This window comes from Symphalangus syndactylus, chromosome 22 (genome assembly GCF_028878055.3).
Source record: "Symphalangus syndactylus isolate Jambi chromosome 22, NHGRI_mSymSyn1-v2.1_pri, whole genome shotgun sequence".
Taxonomy (NCBI): Eukaryota; Metazoa; Chordata; class Mammalia; order Primates; family Hylobatidae; genus Symphalangus; species Symphalangus syndactylus.
In genome coordinates, this window is record NC_072444.2 from 65,102,511 (window position 1) to 65,127,277 (window position 24,767).

Here is a 24,767-nt window from a genome sequence, read left to right on the forward strand (position 1 = left end):
TATACGTATATATGTATATACATATATACGCATATATACATATGTATATACATAATATATACATATATGTATATACATAATATATACATATATGTATATATGTATATACATAATATATACATATATGTATATATGTATATACATAATATATACATATATGTATATATGTATATACATAATATATACATATATGTATATATGTATATACATAATATATACATATATGTATATATGTATATACATAATATATACATATATGTATATATGTATATACATAATATATACATATATGTATATATGTATATACATAATATATACATATATGTATATATGTATATACATAATATATACATATATGTATATATGTATATACATAATATATACATATATGTATATATGTATATACATAATATATACATATATGTATATATGTATATACATAATATATACATATATGTATATATGTATATACATAATATATACATATATGTATATATGTATATACATAATATATACATATATGTATATATGTATATACATAATATATACATATATGTATATATGTATATACATAATATATACATATATGTATATATGTATATACATAATATATACATATATGTATATATGTATATACATAATATATACATATATGTATATATGTATATACATAATATATACATATATGTATATATGTATATACATAATATATACATATATGTATATATGTATATACATAATATATACATATATGTATATATGTATATACATAATATATACATATATGTATATATGTATATACATAATATATACACATATATACGTGTATATGTATATACATATATATACACGTGTATATGTATATACACATATATATACACGTGTATATGTATATACATATATATATACACGTGTATATGTATATACATAATGTATATATAATAGCATTACTTCTTTCTCATCTCAGCTCAAATCTCCTCTCTTCAAATTGACCTTTACTCATCTTATCTTGGGACTTGCATTATCTGAATTTTTCTTTCTTAGATTAATTCCTTTAATACATTTTAAACAATTGGAATTTTCTGTATTGATTTCTTTATGAGTTTATTTAACTTTCTCTTTCTTCCCTAGAAAATAAGTGCTATGAAAGCAAGATTCCAGTTCTGTTAATGGTATTGTATTCTAAAAACCCAGCACCAAAAGTAACAAGTAGGCTTTAAATAAGCCTTTGGATATGAATGAATAAATTTTGGCTGGTTCCCCCTAAAATGCTACACTTTTTGATTAATAATTTCCTCAGCATTATTTATTGTAGACTCATATAATCACTGGTATATTTTTAATGAAATATTGTGTAATTAAGGAACTAAAAATCCATTATAGCAAAGTGTCAAATTTATACCTCTTTGACTTGTTTAGTAAAATTGTGACTAGATCATAACTGTTACCTTTTCACTTACCTGAGTCCGTATGTATTATTGAGTACCTGTTTTGTGCAATTAACAACAGTAAAACCACAAAAGGTAATGACGTAATGATCTGATAGCTTTAGATTTTTTCCACAATCATAATAAATGATTGTAGTTGTTGACTGGTTTGAATGAACTCAGATGACTATCAGTTTTTACCAGTACCCAAATGTTCTGAAACAAGACTTTTAAGTGTTTGCCAAGACTTTGAAGTGTTTTTGCACACACATACACACACACTTACTTGTGAGTGCATATGCACACCTATGCACTTTTGTGTGTGCATGCGTGTGTGTGTGTGATACAGACTCATACATGGGGTATGAGGCTTATAAATAGAACTTCAGTTAAAAATTGAGACCTGTGAAGAATAACTTAAATAGATATTTTGCTAAAAGCTTTTTGGGAAAACAAAATGGCCTAATCAACTTTTTAAGAAAAATATATGATTATTAATCAGTAAAATAATAAGCATGTTTATCCTGAACATTCTATTTACAAAAATGAGAATATACCAAAAATGATATATTTACTTTTCAAAGTCCAGTAGCTCAGATAAATCTGAGCATTTGTTTTGCTTAGGAATATTTAGGTTTTTGGTGGTAAAAATTTAATCCGCACTTTTAAAGTTATTTGCATTTTTCCAAACATTAACCTACTTTATAGTGCTTCCCCTCATATACTTTTTTGTGTAGCATCTCATACTAAAAATGATGAATTGCCCAAGAGCATGTACAATTGTTGCATAATGCTGTTATATTCTGTTCTGTGTACTAAAATTAAAATTCGGAAGTCTCTCTATGCCTTATTTACAGATTAAAGCCTGTCACTCTTTTAAATTATTTATTTTCTTAAACGAAAAAAAGATCCATTCCTCTTGTATAGCCCAGAGGGTTAGAAAATTATAAGTATTTCTAACTATAAACAACTTGGTCTGCATTTGAAATTTAAATTTATAATAATTATTAGTATTCTAACCATTTTCATAGATTACAGAAGAGTATTCCCTTCACAATTTCCAAAAAAAAAAAAGGATCATATGGAAAATAACCATTTTTTTAGAATGTACTTCATTTAACATTTAGTTGTCTGAATAATATTCTTCTGGTTTTTGATGCAACAGATCTTCTCTTTATGGAAATTGAACTATTCCAATATTTTTAATATCTGCAAGTATGCTTTTAAAACATCCTGCTACCACATGGCTAACTTCTTCCATTTGGTTCACTGATAATAGAGTTACAACTAATGTATTCTATAGCTTGATTTGTGTATTTTTCTCGCCCTTGTCTATTGATTCAGAGATAGAAATCAATGTGCCATAATCAGCCTAGGGAAAAATCTTGAGTTTTATTTTTCAAGGGGTGGGGAAGTCTCAATCAGTATTATTTAATATTTGTGTCAAAACTTAGAAGATGAATTAGATTGAATGCTCATTAAACTAAGGGATGACTAGCCTGTTACTGTTTGTTAGAAGAACAAATGTTTACATGGCAGAGTAATTCATAAGATAGAAAATCAATTATTAATACATAATACAGATTTCAGAGGAATAAACACAAATTGTCCAGATAATAATTGGGTAGATATATGATATGCCATACATCTTTTGGAAATCAAATTTATTATCTCAAAGGGGTTGTAGAAATTGTGTACTTCAATATTACAGTTTTCAGACGAATAAGCTGAGAATCAGAGATGTGATATATCTTTCAAGTTAATTGCTCTACAATTCACATTACTCATTAAGGTGGTAATAATAGATTTAGTCTGTCTTTATAATATTGAAATATCAGGAATACAAAAAGATTTGGAAGCAAAGTTAAATAGTTGCTTTTATCAGTGTAGCTCTAAAGTATTTTTTAAAATAATGTATTGGTTAGAATTGTTATGAAATTTGGCTTATAGTGTTAAAACTCATGGCTCAGAGGTTCCAAACTTATAAAATTATGGCATTTAGTTAGTTATGATGGACTCCTTAGTAGAAAATGCACTCCTACTGTTACCCATTTTTCTTCTTTGTGAATGTTGTTAGTCATGAGAGATTTAAATACAGAGATGAAAACAAAAGCAAAACACAGGAAGTCTGGATGATGTAACACAAGTTATTACTATCATTAGAAGTAAATAAAGTTTTATATCCTATTCAAATAAGTCTAATCAATAGCTTTGCCATTGGATATGAAAGATTCTATAACACCTTAATAAAGATAAAATATGTAAAAATATACACATATAAATATTCAAGTAAAATACATAAATATATTTGCGTGTGTAAGAATGAAAACTTAGTTACCAAACATTGAGTGAATTTGGCTTCTAATCTACAATAAATTTTGTGAATTCTGTTCACTAGAACAGCGGTCCCCAACTTTTCTGGCACCAGGGACCAGTTTCATGGAAGACAATTTATCTATGAATGGAGTGGGTGGGGGATTAGATTCTCATAAAGAGCTCAGCAATCTAGATCCCTCGCATCCACAGTTCACAGATTCCTCACATGCACAGTTCACAATAGGGTTTGCGCTCCTATGAAAATCTAATGCCACCACTGCTCTGACAGGGTGCAGAGCTCAGATGGTAATGCTCCCCACTAGCTGCTCACCTCCTGCTATGCAGCCAGGTTCCTAATGGCCACAGACTAATACTGGTCTGTGGCCTGGGGGTTGGGGACCCCTGAACTGAAGGACAATCAACTTCCCCAAAGCACGAAACTAAATAAAAATCAAAGACTTTTCTCTGAAAAATTATGTCAAAATTAAAGATGTGTCTATGTTTATCAATTATAAAATACAGATATGTAAATTGCAAATAATTTTTAATGTGCTAATATGAAGCAGAGAACATTTTGCCAATTATCATTATTAATGTCATTACCATCATCAACAGAATCATCCTACCGTTAATAGCAAGCATGTAAATAGTACTTCCTATATACCTAGAAAGTTAAACATTAGTATATAAAATATATATAATTAATGTATATTAATTGTATGTAATTAGATATAATTAATTTTAGTATATAGTTAATATACCAATATGTAAATTGAATCATCACTAGAACCTCTTGAAATAGAGAGTACCAAGAAGCTAGGAGGCCAGTAAGCAACAATAAGATCCAAACTCAGCCAATGTAACTAACTCCACAGTATATACTCTTTATTCATTCATTAACAACAGATGCCATGTTACCATAGAAGCAATGTTTTCGACAAGCAGATTTCTGTTTTAGAGCTAACGAAAGTTAATGTTAGCTATTGTGTTTGAGGGAATAGGAATTGAACAATTCTGTTATACATGTATTTTTACTCAAAGGTTTCATCTAAGTTAATCTAAATCCGAATTTCAAAGCTAAAATAGTTTCTTTTAAAACCAGCATATTGCCATCTACTGCTGATAAAATTAAAGTATGTTCCAGATTTGCATCAAATGGATTTACGTAGTTCAAGTGTTTATGGTAGATGCTAGTAGAAAAAGTAGTGAGAACTTCTAGATAGGAACCTCTAATTTTTGTTAAACACAAAGCTTCAATTACATCCTGCTGGGACAGCACTTGACTTTTTGGTTGTACAGGAATGGGCCAGGCCCTATAAAAATATATATTTATCTGTCATTTTCCTTCCAGGTTACTTAAAAATATAAAACAGACAATAACTTGACATGCCCTAAAACAAAAATGGATAATCTAATCTACAACCATAAATTGAAACATGTTCCGTTTATTTTTCTCAAAAACAACCATGATAGTCAAAATGTCCATCATACACAAGTGCACAATATTTCTGTTTTGGATGTTTCCTGAAATATAGTTATCAGGAGTCAGAAGAAATGGTTACACTATTGAGTTGATGTCCTGCCCTAGAGTAGAAGTATATTTATGATAATGTAAGAAGAGAAACAGTTATCCCTGCATTACGCTACTTTCTAATGTAAAAATAAAGTGATGTTTCCCAATCTCATCTCATGATCAGAAAGCTTATGTTCATAATAATTGTAAAGCACTATGAAATAGACGTTCTGGGGATGTTAGATATCATTCACTAGCATTCTTATACTATATATTAGTCAAATTCATTAAAGCAAAAACATAAAAGCATGCAACTAAAATAAATCATGTACAGCTATGAGAATGAATGAGCAGAGAAATACATTATTTCTATTTAAGGAGAATATTGGGAGAATAATTGAATATATTAATTAGTATAATTAGATATTACAATAGATAAATTGTTTAAAAAGCAGGTGGTGAAAAGGTATGGACTTTCAAATATACAATGGTATTTACTTACAATCAAGCCACTGTTTGCTTGCCTTTTTTCTCTGCCATGGATCCTTTTGTAGAAAATTCCGCCTGGATTAAACTGAGTACTCCAAATAATCATATCTCTTTGATAATATACATCCATCCCTGTTATTCTTGAATTATGTTCAATATGAGAAATTTGTTGATGATCGCCACTGTAGTTGAATGGATATATAAAACCCAGGATATCAGTGTCATTAGCAATGTAGAGAACTTGATCTTCAGAGCCTGGAGATTATTATAATAAAATACAAAAATAAAGTAAATTTCAACTAATGTTACAAGCAATAATTGTACTTTTAAATTATCTTGAATTATTCTTAATACAGTTTTTCCTCAAAAATCAACCAGCTTTATATTGTCTTTTAGTCTTTATGACTTATTTCTGATACCCACTTATCTAAACATTTACAATAATTATTGATAGGTTTTTCTAGTGCCAATCTTTCCTTATGGCTAGCAATTATGTACATATAAATGTCCTTTTTATGAAGAGAGATTATTATTTGATAAGTCACAATACACTAGGTTATAATGCATCAATTGTCAATATCCAGGTACTATGTTGTATACTCATTAAGCTTCAAATTTTCTGATAATTTATGCACCTGAGTGATCATTACTTTAAGCTAAGAAATAAAAATTAAAATATGAAGAATCTTCCTCTTACTGTATTTATACATCTTAAATGCTTATTAACTTTTAACATAAAAAGATACCAGTATTTATTCCATTAAAGTTCTATAATCTCTAAATTATCTAGAATCCTGCTAAGTGTAACATTCTAAAGTTTTGACACCTACAATAGAATACTAATGTCATTTTCATACTAACAAGTAAAACCCTAAAGCAAATGCCAAAAATATTAATTAAAATATTAATGAAGCCCTAAAGAGATGTTCGATTGCATATATAGTTTCTGCAAATAAATAATAATAATACCCCATGAGGTGCCTTCCAGCTCCGTAATGTTAATAGCTCTCACTTAGCAAATGCTTATTATGTGTTAGACGCTATGTTAAGCCTTTCACAGTTTATCTCCACTTCTTATAACTACGGAAACTGAACTGAGGCTCTGACACTTTAGTGAATTCCTCGAGGCCACACGCTCTAAAAGGTGCTGTGCTGGGATTCAAATCCAAGCATATCAAATGCTATAGCCCACAGTTGATCCATTACATCATCCTGTTTTCTTCTTATAATAACAATCTTAATAATGTAGCTAACAATATTGAGGTTACAATATTATTTAGCATAAACACATGAATATTAAAATATATACCTACAATTGCCCAGAACCCTAGTTTATCATTTAATCTTTTTTTTGTTTGTTTTGTTTCGTTTTTCTTTTTTTGAGATGGAATCTTGCTCTGTCACCCAGGCTGGTGTCAGTGGCGCAATCCTGGCTCACTGCAACCTCTGCCTACCGGGTTGAAGCGATTCTCCTGCATCAGCCTCCCAAGTAGCTGGGACTACAGGTGTGGCCCACCATGCCTGGCTAATTTTTGTAGTTTTAGTAGAGACGGGGTTTCACCATGTTGGTCAGGTTGTTCTTGAATTCCTGACCTTGTGATCCACTCGCCTTGGCCTCCCAAGGTGCTGGGATTACAGGCGTGAGCCACTGCACCAGGCCTATCATTTAATCTTTTAAGAAAAATATTGGTAAGTGGAGTTCTAAATTTGAAAGCAAGATCTTGTTTTAAAACCTTTAAAATCCTTACTCAAAATTCCTTTCTCCTTATAATGCTAATGTTTAACCTTTTATTTTTATCCCAGGGGTATAATTTTTCTCATATTCCCTTAGAGCAGACCATCAAGAGAGATACTTCACATTCTATCACACTGGCTTTTAAACTTTTACCCCTTTTGAAAAATTGTTTTGAACACAATGACACAATGTGATTTTAACGGTAACCATGTATTTCATAGTCATTTCCATAAACCATCTAAGATTAAATTCATTAATATTAACTAACCAACTGGTCAAATTAATCATCATTAAAAATATTTTATCAGAAATGAAGCTGTTGCTGAAATGAAATATAAAACAGTTTTCTCCATAAAATGTTTACAATGAAATTGTAATAGAATTTGCAGTAGTGGTTATAATCTTACCTTTTGCTATACAGGTGTTATTTCTTTCTTGAAAATTCTGGTCACACACACATTTATATGATCCTTCCACATTTATACATTGATGGGAACATGTGCCAAACACCAAACATTCATTAAGGTCTAGAAAAGAAGAGCTCAAAATAGCATCATCATACCCTCAATTCAGACTCCTATTCTTACCACGTTTCAAAAAAGCCAAAATTATTTTTCTTTAACTTATTACTAGCTTTATTGTCCTTTCACATCTTTAATCTGTGACTTGCTGTGTCATATTTGTGAAGGTATAATCATTTTTCACAATATTTGTACTAAAAGATTCATCAATTGCCATTGCTTTTATTAATCCACTTAAAATATTAAAGCATCAATTTCAAACTTCCCTGGGGCTTTCTTTTTTCTTTTTTAAAATTTTTACTTTTTTTTTTTTTTTAACTTTTAAGTTCAAGGATACAAGTGCAGGTTTGCTACCTAGATAAACTTGTGCCATGGGGGTTTGTTGTATAGATTTCCATTCACGCAGATAGACCCGTCTTGAGGTTTTCTTTTAAGCTGTTTCTGATGACCTACCTCCATGCCTTTGCACATATCATGGGCTATTCTTTCATCCTATAATGCCCTTGCCCACTTTTCCATACAGAATTTCTACTCATCTTTCAAGATCCACCTGAAATAAAGCCTTCCTTGGTCTCCAACCATACATGGGAGTGATGATTTATCCTTAGTTTCTCCAGTCTTTGCTCTCCTGGTGTTTCTCTCTTACACTGTTGCTTATATTTTAGGAATGTGGTTACATATTCATATTCCTTTGAGGACATAAATTATGATACATGCCTTTTTTATTGCCAGATTTTGCACAATGAGTGGCAGAGAACAAAGATTTGGGTGCATCTCTAATATACTTCTGGACTCATATATGAAGTGACTATGTAACAAGAAGGGCTGTATTGAGGTTATTTGAATTAAGCAAGCAAAATCTGCATGCCTATATATGAATAAATACGTCCAAATCACTAGCATAAATAAATAAATCACAGGCAGTATTCATGTGATTTAATCAGAGTCATGTAGCTTGGCACATGAGTCTAATTTTAAGGGCTTATGAAGAGCCAGGATTGAGGCCAGGTGATTCTAGGGAATTACCTAATTTTCCTCTCTTTTCCTTCTCTACTTTTGTGTTTAGCCAGCATATTTCCTCTGCCTCATTTTATCACTAATAATCTCCTAATTACCTAATAAATCTGTGAGATAAATCCTTCCCTTGAATTAGAGAACTTAAGAATCAGCACAGTAAGAATAACTCTTTTGCGTAGCACACAACAATGTTCTAAGGGCTCAGAGGTAGAGACACTTGCAAATCACAACGTCAAGGCTTAAACTCAGGTTTTCTGATTTTGTTGACTTTACTGTGATACTTTGCCACATAAGCATTTTCATGACCACACATTGTTATTTGATTGAAATGTAGGGTAAAGAGATGCAGAAAAGTGGTATTTCGTTGTTTTTAGTAAATATTTGACAGGAATGAAGTAGAATGCATCTTGTGAGTACTTAACCATCACAGTTACAACAAATATTTCTGATTTGTTCAGCTTCTGTAACTTTGAACAGGCAGTTATTTGTCACTATGGTTTCCCTTTGGTACAGAATCCAAATAAGCAATATTCTGCATGATTTCATACAACCTCAACTTCCTCACTTGTCATCATACTGGCCCGAGCCATCATTTTCTCCTCATCTCTAGAAAGCCTGGATCACGAGCTTTTGAAGGGGATGGAGGAATTCCACACATGCCTAGTACCCAAAACAGTACCTGGCACTCAGCAACTGTTAATCCCCTTCTAATTTTCTTCCACCATTCCTCTTTACTTTTATCCCTTTAGATACTCTAATTGAAGTGTTTGGGCTTTAACATCAAATAGCAATTTCTTATGCATTTTTTCAGATATGTAAGTGAAGGGCACAAACAAATTTAAATTTTTGGATTATAGAATCCAAGTTATGTCTTACCCTTCTTTGACACTATTTTCCTTAATATCAAAACTTTATTTATTAAAAACAGATGAACATTTTATTAGAGTTCAGAAGTTACTCGTTTGTCCTACAAAATAATATAAAAAAGTGGATTCATAGCAATTTGAAATAAAGAATGTAGTGTTCAGGTTATATTTGCTGTGGAATGTAATTAAAAATTAAGAAAATTTTAGCAATATAATTTCTAAATTTAGTACATATATACAGAAAAAAAACCCACTGACAAATATTAGAAAATAAATGTTATTGAAATTAAAATATTGAAAGAATTGTGTGTGTGCGTGTTTATATGTAATTGATAGAAAGAGCCTGGGAAAAATAAATACCATAGTTCGAAAGATAATTCATTTTTTAACTAAAACGCAGAAAACCTAGGTTGTCAGCTTTCAGTCTCATGGTAATGGAAAAATCAAATGTCACGAATAATCCAAATACACATATAACTCAAAATGCAGATGAACGTGACATGACTACACTTTTTCCCCTTTTGGGTGAGTAGAATCAATTAAATAATTCCATTTTGATTAACACAAAGTAAAATCATTTTTCTTAACCTCAAAATATCACAAAGAGACATAACAAAAGCAAGCTGGTTGGTAAAAGCACTTGAAGACTTGAATTTAGCCTGGATAAGCCAGACTTAGTTATTTTAGGTTTGGCTGTACTTACAATAATATGAATATGAATACAAATAGCAGTTTTATTGAAGAAACTCGAAGAAAGTGCATATGGGTCGGTATCTCATGGTTCTATAGTTAGAACACTGATGTAGATTATATTTACTTACTTACTATAAGATTTTGGCGATCCTACATGCTCAATTTTTAAATGATCTCAAGTAAGTTGACAGATATATGTAGATCCTGACTTTGAATTTTTAAAGACACATTATGATCTATTTAAAACATGGTTTTAGGACAAAAGCCCATGACTCTCTAAATGTGATTTACCTATTTCAGTATTGCAAATGCCACACTCAAGAGAAATGGGTCATCATAAACATATTTTTTCATGAAGTAAGACTAATTCTCCAATAGTTCCTGAACCAGCAATTTCGTTATTTGCATTTCAAAACAGTATTGTAGCAATAGAATTGAAATTCCTGCAGCTCTGAATTTGCTATAGAAATTCCTGCAGCTCTGAATTTGCTATAGAAATTCCTGCAGCTTCTGAATTTGCTATAGAAAAAGCTTTGTAGCCTCTGTCGTGGTTAGCTTAGCTCCACAAACAAACAAGCTCTTGACCCCAGAGGCTTTCATTCTCATAAGTGAAGTGGCATCCCATAGATACACACCATTTTGATGAAAATCAATCCCCTGTGATCTCACAATTTAGAAGTCTTGGGAATCTTCATAACCCAAAGATTTATGAGCAAGCTGTTGAAGAAAAGTACTCTACCTTCACATTGTCTGTTTTTCATGTTTCTCTGAAATCCAGGCTTACAGCGACAGAAAACAGATGTTTTTATTTGATTACAATATGCATCGTCTCCACATGGATTCACGTTATCTTCACAGGTATATTCAGTAGGAGCTGGGATTTAAAAATATGATCAAAACTAATATAATTCTAATTCCTGAAGTGGGGAGTTAACTTCTTAAAAATATTTGAAATGGTATTTATTATTCCATAGATAACTCTTTTTGAATATATAAGGTTATGGTCTTCTCTCCATATAAGCCCCCACGTCTTATGAATGTATAGAAGTATAAAAACTAAACTCATTAACATTAAATACAGATTAGACCAAGGTGCTAACAGCTGATATTTAGAGCTGCTGTTAAGCTATAATACTTTTTAAAAGTAAGTCAGAAGTCAATGATTCTAATGACAGGCTATCTTTATTATAGGACGATATATGAGTACTACATCCTTCTCTGAGAGCCAAAGCATCTCCTATAAGCTACCTAGAAATTTAGGCATTTATTGCTAACCTAAGCTTAATATTTGTAAACTCAATCAAGGGTACTGCTAAGTTACTCAAGCAAGTCAGTTAAATCAGCAGTTTAAATTTCATTTTATTATGCTGGACAAACATATGAAGAGTAACATTTGGGTGTGTAATGTGCTTATAATGGTTGATCATAAGCTGCAACATTTTAGGACAGACAAAAAGTTACTTGTAATTTCCAGGAGAGCAGTTGCAATTTTATTGCTTTATCTCCCATTCAGGAAAACATTTTAGAAGGACTTCTCTTTTAAATAAATGAGAAGAACATTATTATAGAGATAACATTATATTATCTCTAAGTTACTTAAATTTTTGAGAAACACGAGAACTTTAATTATTGTGATTGTAACTATTATTTGTCCCCATTGACTTGAATATTTTACAATTCGTTAAAATAGGTCAGTGGAATGATACCATACTTTAGACACATGTAGCCATATCCTGGTGGGTATTGCTTCATCCCTAAATGAGGAAAGTTTTAGATGCATAAATTAAAAAAAAAAGAAAAGATGCAAAAGTAGGAAATATTGTGTGACTTTTGTAAGCAAACTGAATTGAGGATCATAAATTTAATTATTTTTCTTTAATATAAAAAATCAAATACCAAGCATTAAACACAAACTATTCGCAATCAGCATGTAATAACTCAAGTATCATGGCACTGTAACTAAAAAAAAATCACATCTTCTGTAAGAATGACTCAGCAATGGATTACATTTTTTTAAACATTGAAAAAATTAAGACCTTTACTATCATTCAACTAAATATTACCGTTTATAAAATTTAACATTAAATTTCTATAAGATAAATTACTAAATGATATAGATTACATTGCTGACATCAGTTTCTATATTTGAATATTGATTTCTCAGCTTCTGCTTTAACAAGGGTACTCATTACAAAGTCAACCTTGTCCACTTCATACTTTCTGAAATTAAGTAATATTCTAATGTTGTTTTGGCAAAGGTTTTTGAAAAAGGGCATCAGTCAAGCATACTTTGAAGAACAGTATTTCCATCCAGAACATTTTAGTCATGTACAAGCAGAAGTTAGACTTGTGTATCCCGGTGCTTTGCTTAACAGTAAACAAGCTCACCTATTCTGCATCCTTGCTCATCTGAACCATCTCCGCAGTCATCAAGTCGATCACACTGGAGATCCATAGGGATGCATTTTTTATTACTACAAGTAAACTCATCCTTTTTACAAGGCCTTGCTTTATATGTCAGCTTACCTATAGAGTCATACAAAAAACGATTAGTGCCTCACAGAATCAAAACACACTTACTGAGCATGTAGTATCTCCAAAATTTTTACTAACTATATGAAAAACACGGGTTTATAATCCTTTATCTGAAGCTCTCAAGGCCAAATTTTTAAACATTCTGAAATTTTTGGACTTTAGAAAAGTAACAGTGTGTTTACTTTAAGTAAATAACACTGATATCTACAGAAAAATTTAAAAATATTTACCCTAAGTGTAATTTTTTTTTAGAGGGTGATATTAAATGGCTCCAATTAGGTCAGGTCAAGCTTTGTATCCAGATGATTTTGCTGCATACATAAGTCTTTTGCATTAAAAACTTTTTGAACTTCAGAATTCAGAAAAAAGAATTGCATATACATACAATTTATATAAGCTCCACTCTTTCTTCAAAAAATTAAATCTTTAAACAAAGAGCATTTAAGAATCCCTATATTGTTTCTCTGGGATGAATATTTTCTAGAATAAAGGATTAGTGGGAACTATGGATAAAGGTGCACACCTATAAGGCAAATGAAATGCTAGTGGAATATTTTTATACCTTGTCAGAAGATCAAATGTCTGAAAATAATGCCCTCAGACGTCCACATAAGAAATATATTTTTTAAAATGTTTGTACTCCAAGTCATCAGAGAACCTCATAGCCATCACTGAATTATTTCACATTAAACGCATTTACCACCACAGTGATCTTCATCTGAGTTGTCCCCGCAGTCATCAATCCCATTGCACATTTTCTCCGACTGTAGGCATATTCTGTTATTTCTGCATCTGTGAGGTCTTGTGGATGGACAAAGAAATTTGACTGAAGAAAAGGAAGAAAAAACAAAGAAGCTCCTTCAGGTACAATGATTTATGAAGAATATTCTTCCTTTTTCTTTTATGCTTTCTTTTCAAATCCATAAGCTAGCTTTTCTAAACATCTTTTTTGTTGTGACAATTGCCTACTAGTGGCTACTAGAAAAATATGTGATGATTCTAGTTATTTATATTAACTACAGAAAAATATGCACAGCTGAGGATCTTAAAGGAAATACGAAAGAGCCAAACTTTATGGTCTCATTCCCAAATGCCTTATCTTAGCTGACTTCACTTAGTGTACCAAATTAATTTATGCCTACAATTATGCAATATGGCAGGACACTTAGCTATCTCAAAGAGCAATTTCACACAGCATAGAGCCGGAGCAAGCATATGTTACAGGCCCCAAATTGAAAATAGGTCATTCAGTGAAAACAAACAAAAATCCCAACAATATCATAACTTGATTTCTTTCTCTTTGTCTCTGTAAACAACAGTTTAGATATGTATTTGAGGCACATATTTGATCTTAGTTATTCATTTTTAACGTGCATGTTTTTGTGTGTATTTAAAAAGACCACAATGAAAGCCAGGGAATCTTACATTTGTCTCCTCTCTCACTATCTCATCTGAAGACTTCCACTCTTAAAGCAGGAAGTATCCGTCATTAGTCTTCATCCTTAGATGTGAAGTTACCCAGGACTCTGTCCTTGTTCCCCTAATGTTCTCACTCTTGAATTATTTGCTTAGATATGTTTATTCACTCTCACTGATTTACTACATCCTAAAGACTTTCAATTCTCTATCTAGTTCAGACGTCTCACGGTTGTAGGACATCCCCTCAAGAGTTTCAAATTTAACAAGCTCATCACTCAGCTCTTTATCATCTCGTCTCTTACCCCTTGTTCTCAAACACGCTTTATTTCCATCATTCAGTTAGTGGCATATCATAGCCAAAAGTCTGGAACTATTCTAATGGATTCCTCTCATTGACCATCAATTCTCAGTAGTCACCAATTACTGTTGCTATTGTCCCCAGGTTTGGCATCTTCTAGCCATCCCTACCAGTTACAATCACAATGGCTTAGCTGTTTATGATCTTTTACAGAGAGATATCCTAAATGCCTCCAGCTTCATATTCCATCCTCAGATCCTCAAAAAGCCATGAGAAAAATCAGTTTAACATATTCGTGTAACCATTTATCCTACAGTTACCAATTTCCTTGAGAATAAAATTTAAGATATTTTGAATGGCCTAATAGACGTGTCACTGTCTTGCCCGTGCCAGTCCTGCAGACTCATCCCTTGTCCCTCTCAATATTTGAGCAATACTGCTTTATTACAGCTTCTTAAATATGTTATACTCCATCCCTGACCTCCTTGCTTTAAGTGAAATTTGGTCCATTTTCCAAATATACTCCCTCCTCTATAGGTCTTTTAGGAATGTCTGTTAATTTGCTCAAACCTTATGTCACCTCACGTTTGAAAACATCCTAGTTTCCTACTACAGCCTCCATAGCTTTATCCTATCTTTACTTTCTATTTTCTAAAATAAACTAAAACAAAATAATGTTATTTTGAAGGCTAGACATTTGATTATATCTTCATGCTGCTGCTATTTTCTAATCAACTTCAAAAACATCACCTCCGCCCCAGTTTACTGAAAACTAGCACATTCCAGCATAGTCTTTTAAGATCTCCATTTAAATTCATTCCAGCATCTTAGATGACTTCAACATTCACATGAGGAAACCAACCAGTGAGGCTTCTTAGCTCCTTAAGTTTCTTATACCCTATGTCCTTTTACTCCAATCCTACCGAAGCCACCGCTCTCCTAGGAGGTTGTTTACATTGGTGGATTTCAACAAATTTCTATTTTTGATTCACAGTGGCAGTTTCCGTTGCTTGCTGTTAAGAATGCTAACTTATATAAACAGTTGCAGCATAAATTTGCTGTTTCCTATAATTCATTTGTAAAAGCACTACTATGAATGTTCTATTTTGAGCACAATCTCTTTCTTTAATGATTTTTAATCCAATCACTATCATTGCAACAACTCTTCAGCTTTATCTTAACTCTAGCTCATCGAAGTAACTACCTTTTCCCTATTCACCAATGATTTTTGTCTGTACTTTTCTCGCCATTAATATTTATAGTAACCTATAATATTTTGGATACTGCTCTAAGTACTAGGTAAGTTTAGAAACCCACTTTCTTCCCAATACCCTGGATTCTCTGGCCCTTTTCTCTTTTTCATCTTAGTTATCCAAAATAACCCTAAACTTAGATGAACGAAACCACCTGCTCTCCCAATATCTGCATCTGGGAAGCCAGAAATGTTGCAGATGATCATACTACAAGGCCAACTGATACCACCAAGTATGAATATTTATCAGTGCTACTTGGAAAGCATATATATATATATATAAATATATAATATTAAATATATATAAATAACAAAAATAAGTAGAAATACAAAGATGGGAAATTTCTTAACATATTATTAAAGAATTTCAGATCTACCTGTATCTACATGTAGTCTATCAACTCATTTTCTATATTTTAAGAGCAGAGACAGAAGAATAATTGACTCCTATGTAAAAGTAATCATTTTTCTGGAACTCATTTTCCCCTGCCTCTGCAGAAACCATCACATATTTGCTGGAAAATGTTATTACTTTGGTGTCTCTGGTCCCTCACTCTTCTTTTTTGCAATGCCTTCTGTGGTCACTTACCTAAGTCTCTTCTGCCAGCTCATCTTAACTTAGGGGCTTGTTGTCACTCAATATTCTTTGATAATCCCCTTCCTGCCCTATCTTTACTTCCACACAGCGTGATCTTGAATATTCCATTGTATTTATTACCACATTTTATGCTGGTTGTTGCATTTATATCTGTAGGCTACCTCTTTCCTTCCAAGGTTGCAGGTATCTCTGCTGTCTCTAGTTTCATCCTAAGCAAATGCAGATGATCTCCAATTTAACAATAGTTCAATTTAAGGTTTTCTGACTTTATGACAGTGTGAAAGCAATACATGTTCTCCTCTACTTACTATGGGATTATGTCCTGATATATCCTTTATATGTTGAAAATATTTTTAAGTCAAACACACACTGTCAATTTACATTATTTCCTGTTTACAATGGGTTTATCTGACTATAGTCTGGTAAATCCAGGAGTGCTCGTAGCTACCTGGCTCTGTGCTGTCTAGGAACATGGATCCTTCAATTCCTTGACTAAGCCATGGTTTGCTCTGCCCAGAGCTTTCACAAATATTATTTCCTTTGTCCGCAATTTTGTATCACACTTTCACTCCCAACCTCAATCCTTTTCACATATTCAGCAGCTAAATATTTCCCAGGCCTGAACTAAAATGTTATTTCTCATACCCTATGATTGATAAAGTCTGTTTGTTCCAAATTACTATATAGTATGTATCATAGTTTGTAAGTATATATTTCTGTGCACATTAATATCCATCTTCCACTAGATTCTAAGCTCTGTGAGGTGAGGGTTCGTGTTCACTTCTTTCATCATTATATCACCAAACTAATCATGGTCTCTTGCTGAACAAATGTCTATTGAATGAATGAATGACACCTTTTCTCATGCTATTCACTTTGCTTAAGATGTCTTTTAGTCTAGCTCCTTCAACACTGTAGCTTTCTGAATTGTTCTTTAGGTAGAGTTCATTGAATCTCTCTGTGCCTTTTCCATACTTTTAATTAATTCTATCATTGCTGGAAATAGAATGTATGAAAATTATTTTTATTTGTCCAGCCAGAACAAGATCTCCTTGTCAAAAAGAACTATTTGTCCTAATTAGCACAATTTCTGGCACATAATAGTTTGACTCAATGTTGATATTGCTCACTGAGAGAAACGCAAAAATGTTCAGACAGTCAATCTGGATTTTACAAGGTTTCCCATCTGTGCTGTGTGGAATGCCCCTGAGAATCAATTCATGGCCCTGGAAGCAGCTCTAGGAGAGTATGACTCTGCCACTGTACATCAATTATTGAAAATTTCCTATTCCACTCACTGGTTTTGTGGTCAAGTGGAATAGAGAATAGAAAAAAAAATCACATAATTGATAAATAGGTTCTGGATTGATGTTGGTAGATAAGCTCTCATATTGTTAAATATTTTATGATTCAGAAACAGTCTAATCCCTGGTGATTACCCAGAGTTTATTTCTAAGATTATGTAAAGAAAACTGAAGCTGAAACTTAGTTGCATTACTCATCATAATGAGTTGTATCTATAGAAAAAAACTCTCCAAAGCCTGTTTTATTTTCAACTTTTAAATACTTAGCAGAATAAAGCTGCCTGCATTTTTGTATTTTTCCCTGCATTTTTGTATTTCAGTAGTGAAATGTCACCATCTATATCTAAATATTGCCTTAACTTGATGCAACAAATAGAACAAAAAGTGTAAGTACGTACACTCATGCTGTATTCTCTTTCTCTAATTTACCTGGTGTGCCATTGAGTTATATCTGATATGGCAGCATTTTCCTTTAAAGCATAGGTGAAACTATATTTCTTGCAGAGATTAGATAAAAAGTATGAGAACAGGGACCAAAAAACTTCATTAAAATAGAAGAGATCCTTTATGTTGCTGATCTAAAATTAGACTTTTATATTTGTTGGTCTCATAAGCATATACCGGACAAATCTCAGTCAACAGTAACTTGAATTTGGAGAAACAATAACTTTTGTTAAGATTTTTTAGGTTTAAATGTTAAATAACTCCTAATTTCAGTTCTGTGTTTAAGACTTGTAATGATATAGACAGATATGTGGATAGACAGATATACAGATAGATGATTGATAGATAGACAGATAGATATTTCATTAGTGGGTGGCTTGTGAAACTATGAGATTTTATTATTTATATATTTTTGATTTGCTTATCTGTACCCCTCCAAAATTAACCTAAAACTCCAATTTGATGTGAAGCCAAAATTATTATATGAATCTTGTTCAATTAAAATGTCAATTACTCTAAATCCACCCAAAGAGACCATAATCTCTCTTCTGAATAGTATTGACATGTGCAAGTTCGGATTTAGGATGAGTCTCTATAAAGTCATAACTTCTGAACCGGATTATCCCTTTATTACCTGAACAAAAGCTGTATCTGTGGTTGTACTGTATCCACCTAACCCCAGGATGGTATAATTTGTAGTTCACCTCCCCACTTCATTGATTCATGCTGGTGCATGAGATCAGAAGATAAAGTATAATCTAGAGCCACGTGAAATGCCATACCACACATATCAGGGGCTTCATCAGAGTTGTCTCCACAGTCGTCCTCTCCATCACACACCCAGAAATGTAGTTTGCAGAGAGAATTATTGCAAAGGAACTCATCAGCTCTACATATATTTCCTCCTTTATTTTAAAACAAAAAGAAACAAAGGGATTCAGGGTAATCAGTGCCAGTCAGCAGGACACATATTCCTCTGAATCTTAGCAAACAGTATCTAGTTGATTGCTTCCATATATTTATTATATTTATTTCAAGCATAATACCAGGAACAAGTAATATTCAAGTTTTTTTAATAACATGTACTCATTGTTGACATTTCAAAACATTCTAATATTACTCTCATATGTCTTTTTTTTAGAAAATACTGATAAGATGTTAGAAGAAAGTTTTTAAGAATCTAAGTTGTACTCTGCTTCACATAATTTTTATGTTACTGAATACACAGAAATTTAATTTTTTAGTTTTAATTGTAATTATTTAAAATTTGTGTCTTTCTTGGGGAAAAGACATTTTTAGAATTATTAGACAATTTAGCTGTATCTGAAATACTGATAAACCAGATTACTAAAAGCTTAGAATAACCAGTAAAAATTTTTTGCAAACACAAAGAAACAATTTTTTAACAGCAATAAGAATTTGGCCATATCATACAATATTTCAGTGTTCTTTTTAAATAAAAGTTGTGCAGTAAAGCACAATTTTTTGGATTGTTAAAATGTTTGCATTTTTCTTTTAATGAATAAATAAAAACATCAGGAATACAAAAATATTCTCATGTAAAATTCTTAAGTACATCTACCACAGGCAAAGGACCTAAGTAAGGAGCAAATTTGGACTATATGTCTACAGATGTAGCAGTATACGGTGGAGGTGACAATGACTTGAGAGTTAGGAACTGTGGGTTCTAGTCTTGCTTTGGATAACTCTATTAATGTCTCTGGGACTCAATGTTTTTATATGTTATAAAAGAGGTACAGTTAAAGTGATGTATAGGGTCACAGGTGCAAGAAGTACCTGGGGAAACAACACAAATATCACAGTATAGAATTAAGATAAATTAGATTGCTCCCAAAGGGTTATACTACCTAGTTAATCCTCATGTATAGGTAAGAGATAGAATTCATGGGTCGTCTAGATTTGACTTACTGAATGTATTAACATATTTAAGCACACATACATTCACCAAAACATGAGGCAGAGCAGTGACAGTGGTAATCCTTAAAAGCCTAGAAAATACCCAGAAAGAACCATTGTTCCTCCTGCAGATGTACTTTGGAAGGAATAATGTGCCCGAACTTGTGAAGATCAAATAACTCTTCTTGCTCTGAGTTCTGACTTGTTACACAAATCTCTGATAATTCACATCCAGTAGCAAAAGGTTTAAGAAGTGATAGAATCAGTTGGATCGTAGAAAGAAAGCTCTAGCTCTGGTGTGGAGGATTTAGAAATGAAAAGAGAGACAGTAAAGACAACACTGGAGGAAAAAGACACATTTCAAGAGAGATCATGGCAATCCAGAGAAGAACTGATGGTAACTGGATCTAGAGGAGCCACAGCTGAGAGCTCTTCAGAAGGAAAACTCCTCAGGACCTGAGGCTAAATAGATGAGAGTGGCAAAGGAGAGGGAGCACACAAACATCGTACTCATTTTTTAGTCAGTTTGGACCATTTGGTAGATAGTATTGTTCATTAAATAAAGGAACACAGCAGGAGGAGCAGGCTTAAGACATAAGTCAATTAAGCTACCGGTAGACAGCCATGTGGTGATGTGGAGCGGGCTGGTGGATAAATATGTCTGAAATATAGGATAAGTTTTTGAGCTGTAAATGTGCATCTGGCAATGATCAGAATATAGTTATGATTTGAAGCTTAAAAGAGAATACAGAGAAAAACAGATTGCGTAGGTAAAGAGGAGTCTACAAAAGAGACTGAAAAAAAGTAATCAAAATGGTTAGAGAAATATCTGGAAAGAGTGATGCCAGACAATACATGGGAAAAGTGTTCTAACGAGAGGGATAGCGCAGGTAACTAATGCTAAGCAGGTTAATGAAATGGTGGTGGGTTTAATGAAATGATTGTCATTGGCTATTGAATGAGAAGAAGAAGGAGGTGAATGCAAACACATCTTTCCAGAAGTTTGGCCATAAAGGGAAGCAAGAGACCAGAAAGTGAGCCTCGTTGCTTGTGTGAGGAAGAACAGATCCCTGAACACATTTAAATGCTTCTGATATTAATTCAGTAGACAAGACACATTTGAGGGTACAGGAGAGCAAAAGAGTAATTAATGTCATGAGTTTCTGGAGGATCCAGAGAGTGTGAGAGATTTGAGATCTAGAGCAAAATGAATGAAATAGGCTTAGACTGGAAGTGAAACAAATCTTCTGTTTTGGGAGGAAGGAAGGAGGAAAGCCTGAGGACAGCTACAGGTAGATTTGTTAGTTTGGTGGCCAGATGTTGAAAAATGCTCATAATTGTTTTTATTTCTTCAAAGAAGAAGGTGAAGTTATTAACTAAGAGAGGCGGCTTGGTAACAGATTTGAGAGAGAGGTCTTTTTAAAAACCCGGTATGATTAATGGCAGAAACATGATTAGGAAAACAAGGCAGACTGCTTAGTATCTTAAGTAAAAGTTAAAGCTTAGACCAAGAATTTATAGTGATATTGATCTGAATAATAGTACAATTGTCTGCAAAAATGCTTAGCAGAACTGGTACAGCTTACATTGCCATCTCTGAGAACCACCAAACTAAGAAACAGACAAAGGCAAAGGCTGGGTGAATCCACCAAGGTGAATATCACCATGTGAGACTCTGACGGTTCAGTATCTGTTATTGGGATACCCCTTTCTCTCAAACTTCTGCAATGCTGAGCTCCATACTGCTGTATTTACAATTAATCTCAATTATGAAATCCTGTGCAATAAAATTCAGTACTATTTAACAACTGTCTCACTCTGAAAACAATAAAAAAGATAGCATATGCAGTATGCAGTCCTTAGTACTAAAGAAATTAAAGATATGAGTATCAGTATGAAGTGAGTATATTGCCTTAACTCAAAATCAAATCCATAGACTATGAAGCAGAGTTTCAGCATAAAGATTCTAATGACTAAATCTCATCGCATGCTCCATTTTACAATGGATTACATTCAAACAAAATTTGTGAACTTTTGACATTTTCTGATTATTTTAGAAAGCTCTATTTGTACCATACACATCAGCCTTGTTAAAAAATGAGTTCCCTAAGGTATTGCATTAGATAACATTATAATTTTCTCCACATGAGTGTTGGATATGCCACTGATTTATTTAAAAGAACTATAAATGAAATCATACTGCAAGAGAAAGGCAAAGGTTTTGTGATAAACTACTAAAGACTTGATGTTGTACTCCAAAAAATTTGCATTAAAACATGCATCATGGGGCTACCATGACATCCTGAGACTTACTTAAAATTCCTTATTTTGAAATGGCATAAAGTGCATATAAACAACAAAAAAGGTATAATTTAAAGAGATTGACTGAATTAAAATTCCAGTTTCCTGGTCATGTTCTTAATCAGCTCAACAGGAAATATTAGGAAAAGAGAAAAGTATATATTAATTAACAATAATACATCTAAATTATAACAGAGACCTTGGCAAGTTAATATAAATCTGGTCAAGTGCATCATCACAGAAAATAAGCATCTAGAGTTCTCATCTTAATTGGGTTGAGAGAAGCTTTAATACATGATAATACTTTATAATTTATTTGACTGACTTACACATTGTTGAGCTGATAATTACTCAGAAGAGAACCCCCCAATCTTTTCCACCAGTATTATATAAAGTGTAAAGTTTGAAAGCTCAGGCCAGAACAAGCACCCCACTTCCTTGAGGTCATATATTTTACCTTCAAAAATGCAAATGCTGCTTTTAATTCCAGAGTATTTTGAATTTTTGTCTTTTAAAGTAAACTAGTAAAACTGATTCGTTGGGAAAATGTGTCATGCTTATCATTCAGCTCTCTTATATTCCAGTTCCCAACACTCAGCTCCTATTAGCTCATGTAGCCTGATTGGAAATGAATGGAAATGAGATTTAATAGAAAAGATATTTATTCTGGCATGCCATTTCCTCAATGCCTTAAAATGCCTTTACCCCATACCTATGCCACTTCCTGGGAGTAAATTAAATACTAGAAATCTGAAAGTGGTAATGCCTTAAGGTACATCCATATGGGATCAAATAATGTAACCACTAAAATATGTCATTGGAGCTTAATTATCCAGCAGCAAGGAAAACCAAGTTAGAGGTGTGAATGGAGGGGAAGGGGGCTTTGAAACATTTGTAAATGATTGAATTAAAGGCTCTCAACTCTTTTTCAGTCATTAAGATTAAATATTTAGTAGAATAATTTTAGATCTGAAAGGTACTTGAGATTTTCTAGTTTGGCTAGGATACAATACATAAAGAGGTGCAGTGGAAAGTAAGTCTGGGAGGGTAAAATGGGGTCATTTTCTCATAACTGATTACTAGATTGAATTGTTTGTATGTAATCAGGTACCTTGAGTAAAAACTGACATAATTGGAAGGACACTTACATAAGATGAACCTTGTAACAATAAATAGGATGTATTGGAGACCAGTTAGGTGGCATCATGCCAGCCCAAGCAAGAAGCAATGGGAGAATGAACTAGGCGGGTGGTAGTGATTGAAGCTGAGCAATAGAGGTGATTCGCTAGAATATGGAAAACAAGGAGTAGCTTAATTGTCATCCCCAAACCTTTGAGCACAAAAGTCACATGAGTTATTGCTGCCAGACTCTCCACAATGTTTGCTGTCTCTAGTGTGACCAATTACAGAAAGTGAGTGTGAGAACTTAGCCTAAGATAGAAAGAGCCGTTACGGACATTTAACATTTCATAGGTCTCTATTATAAATGGCAAATTCAAAAGGAAACTGAAGGCCTACTTTGGGTGCACTGTCTATGAGTTAATCCTGCTCTGCAAGGAGCTGTGGAAAAAAAAAAAAAAAAAGCAAACAGACCAAAAAAAAATATTTTTTTTTCTGCATAATACAACACTTTATCAGGTTTGGGATGGAGAGATTATCTAATCATAAACATCTGAAATAACATTAAAGAAACTAAAATACTGTTTTTCTTAGGTGACTACATATTTACAAAAGTAAACATCTTAGACAGGTTTAGAGTATATAAACCTAGAGTGTACATTCAAGTGCCTTGAATCATGTGGCAGTATCTAGCACCATTTCTACTGACGATCTTCCAAACACCAAGAAGTGTAAAATCTATTGAGAGACTTTGTAAGCAGGTCACAAGAAATTTTGCATTTAAAAATTTTGTATTTAACAAAATGAAAATAGCAAACATGGATTAATTTGTGATCATTTTAGGCTTCAGCACACAGTTGTTTTGCGAAATAACTCTAAAGTAGTAACAATTGCTACGTTTAATGTGGTGGTTTAAAACTAAAATGTTGTTATCTGTCAGAAAATGATCTTTGCACAGCTGGGAAATAATATATGACAAAAAGGAAAGTTGTCTTTTAGACTG

The 24,767-nt window shown here is 32.5% G+C and overlaps 1 protein-coding gene across 2 annotated transcripts in view; it reads right to left on the reverse strand.

Annotated features, from left to right (window-relative positions):
• LRP1B (LDL receptor related protein 1B) overlaps positions 1-24,767 on the reverse strand; it is a 1,943,477-nt gene that overhangs the window by 120,998 nt on the left and 1,797,712 nt on the right. The window contains exons 72-77 of one of the 2 annotated variants that reach the window (XM_055261032.2): positions 19,210-19,332; positions 13,813-13,938; positions 12,966-13,103; positions 11,317-11,451; positions 7,888-8,007; positions 5,759-6,000 (exon numbers count right to left, since the gene is read on the reverse strand). In XM_055261032.2, the coding sequence (XP_055117007.1) occupies positions 5,759-6,000; positions 7,888-8,007; positions 11,317-11,451; positions 12,966-13,103; positions 13,813-13,938; positions 19,210-19,332 (884 nt within the window). Of the gene's footprint in view, positions 1-5,758; positions 6,001-7,887; positions 8,008-11,316; positions 11,452-12,965; positions 13,104-13,812; positions 13,939-19,209; positions 19,333-24,767 lie in introns of those variants that run through there. The other variant, XM_063631317.1, reaches the window with a different exon arrangement.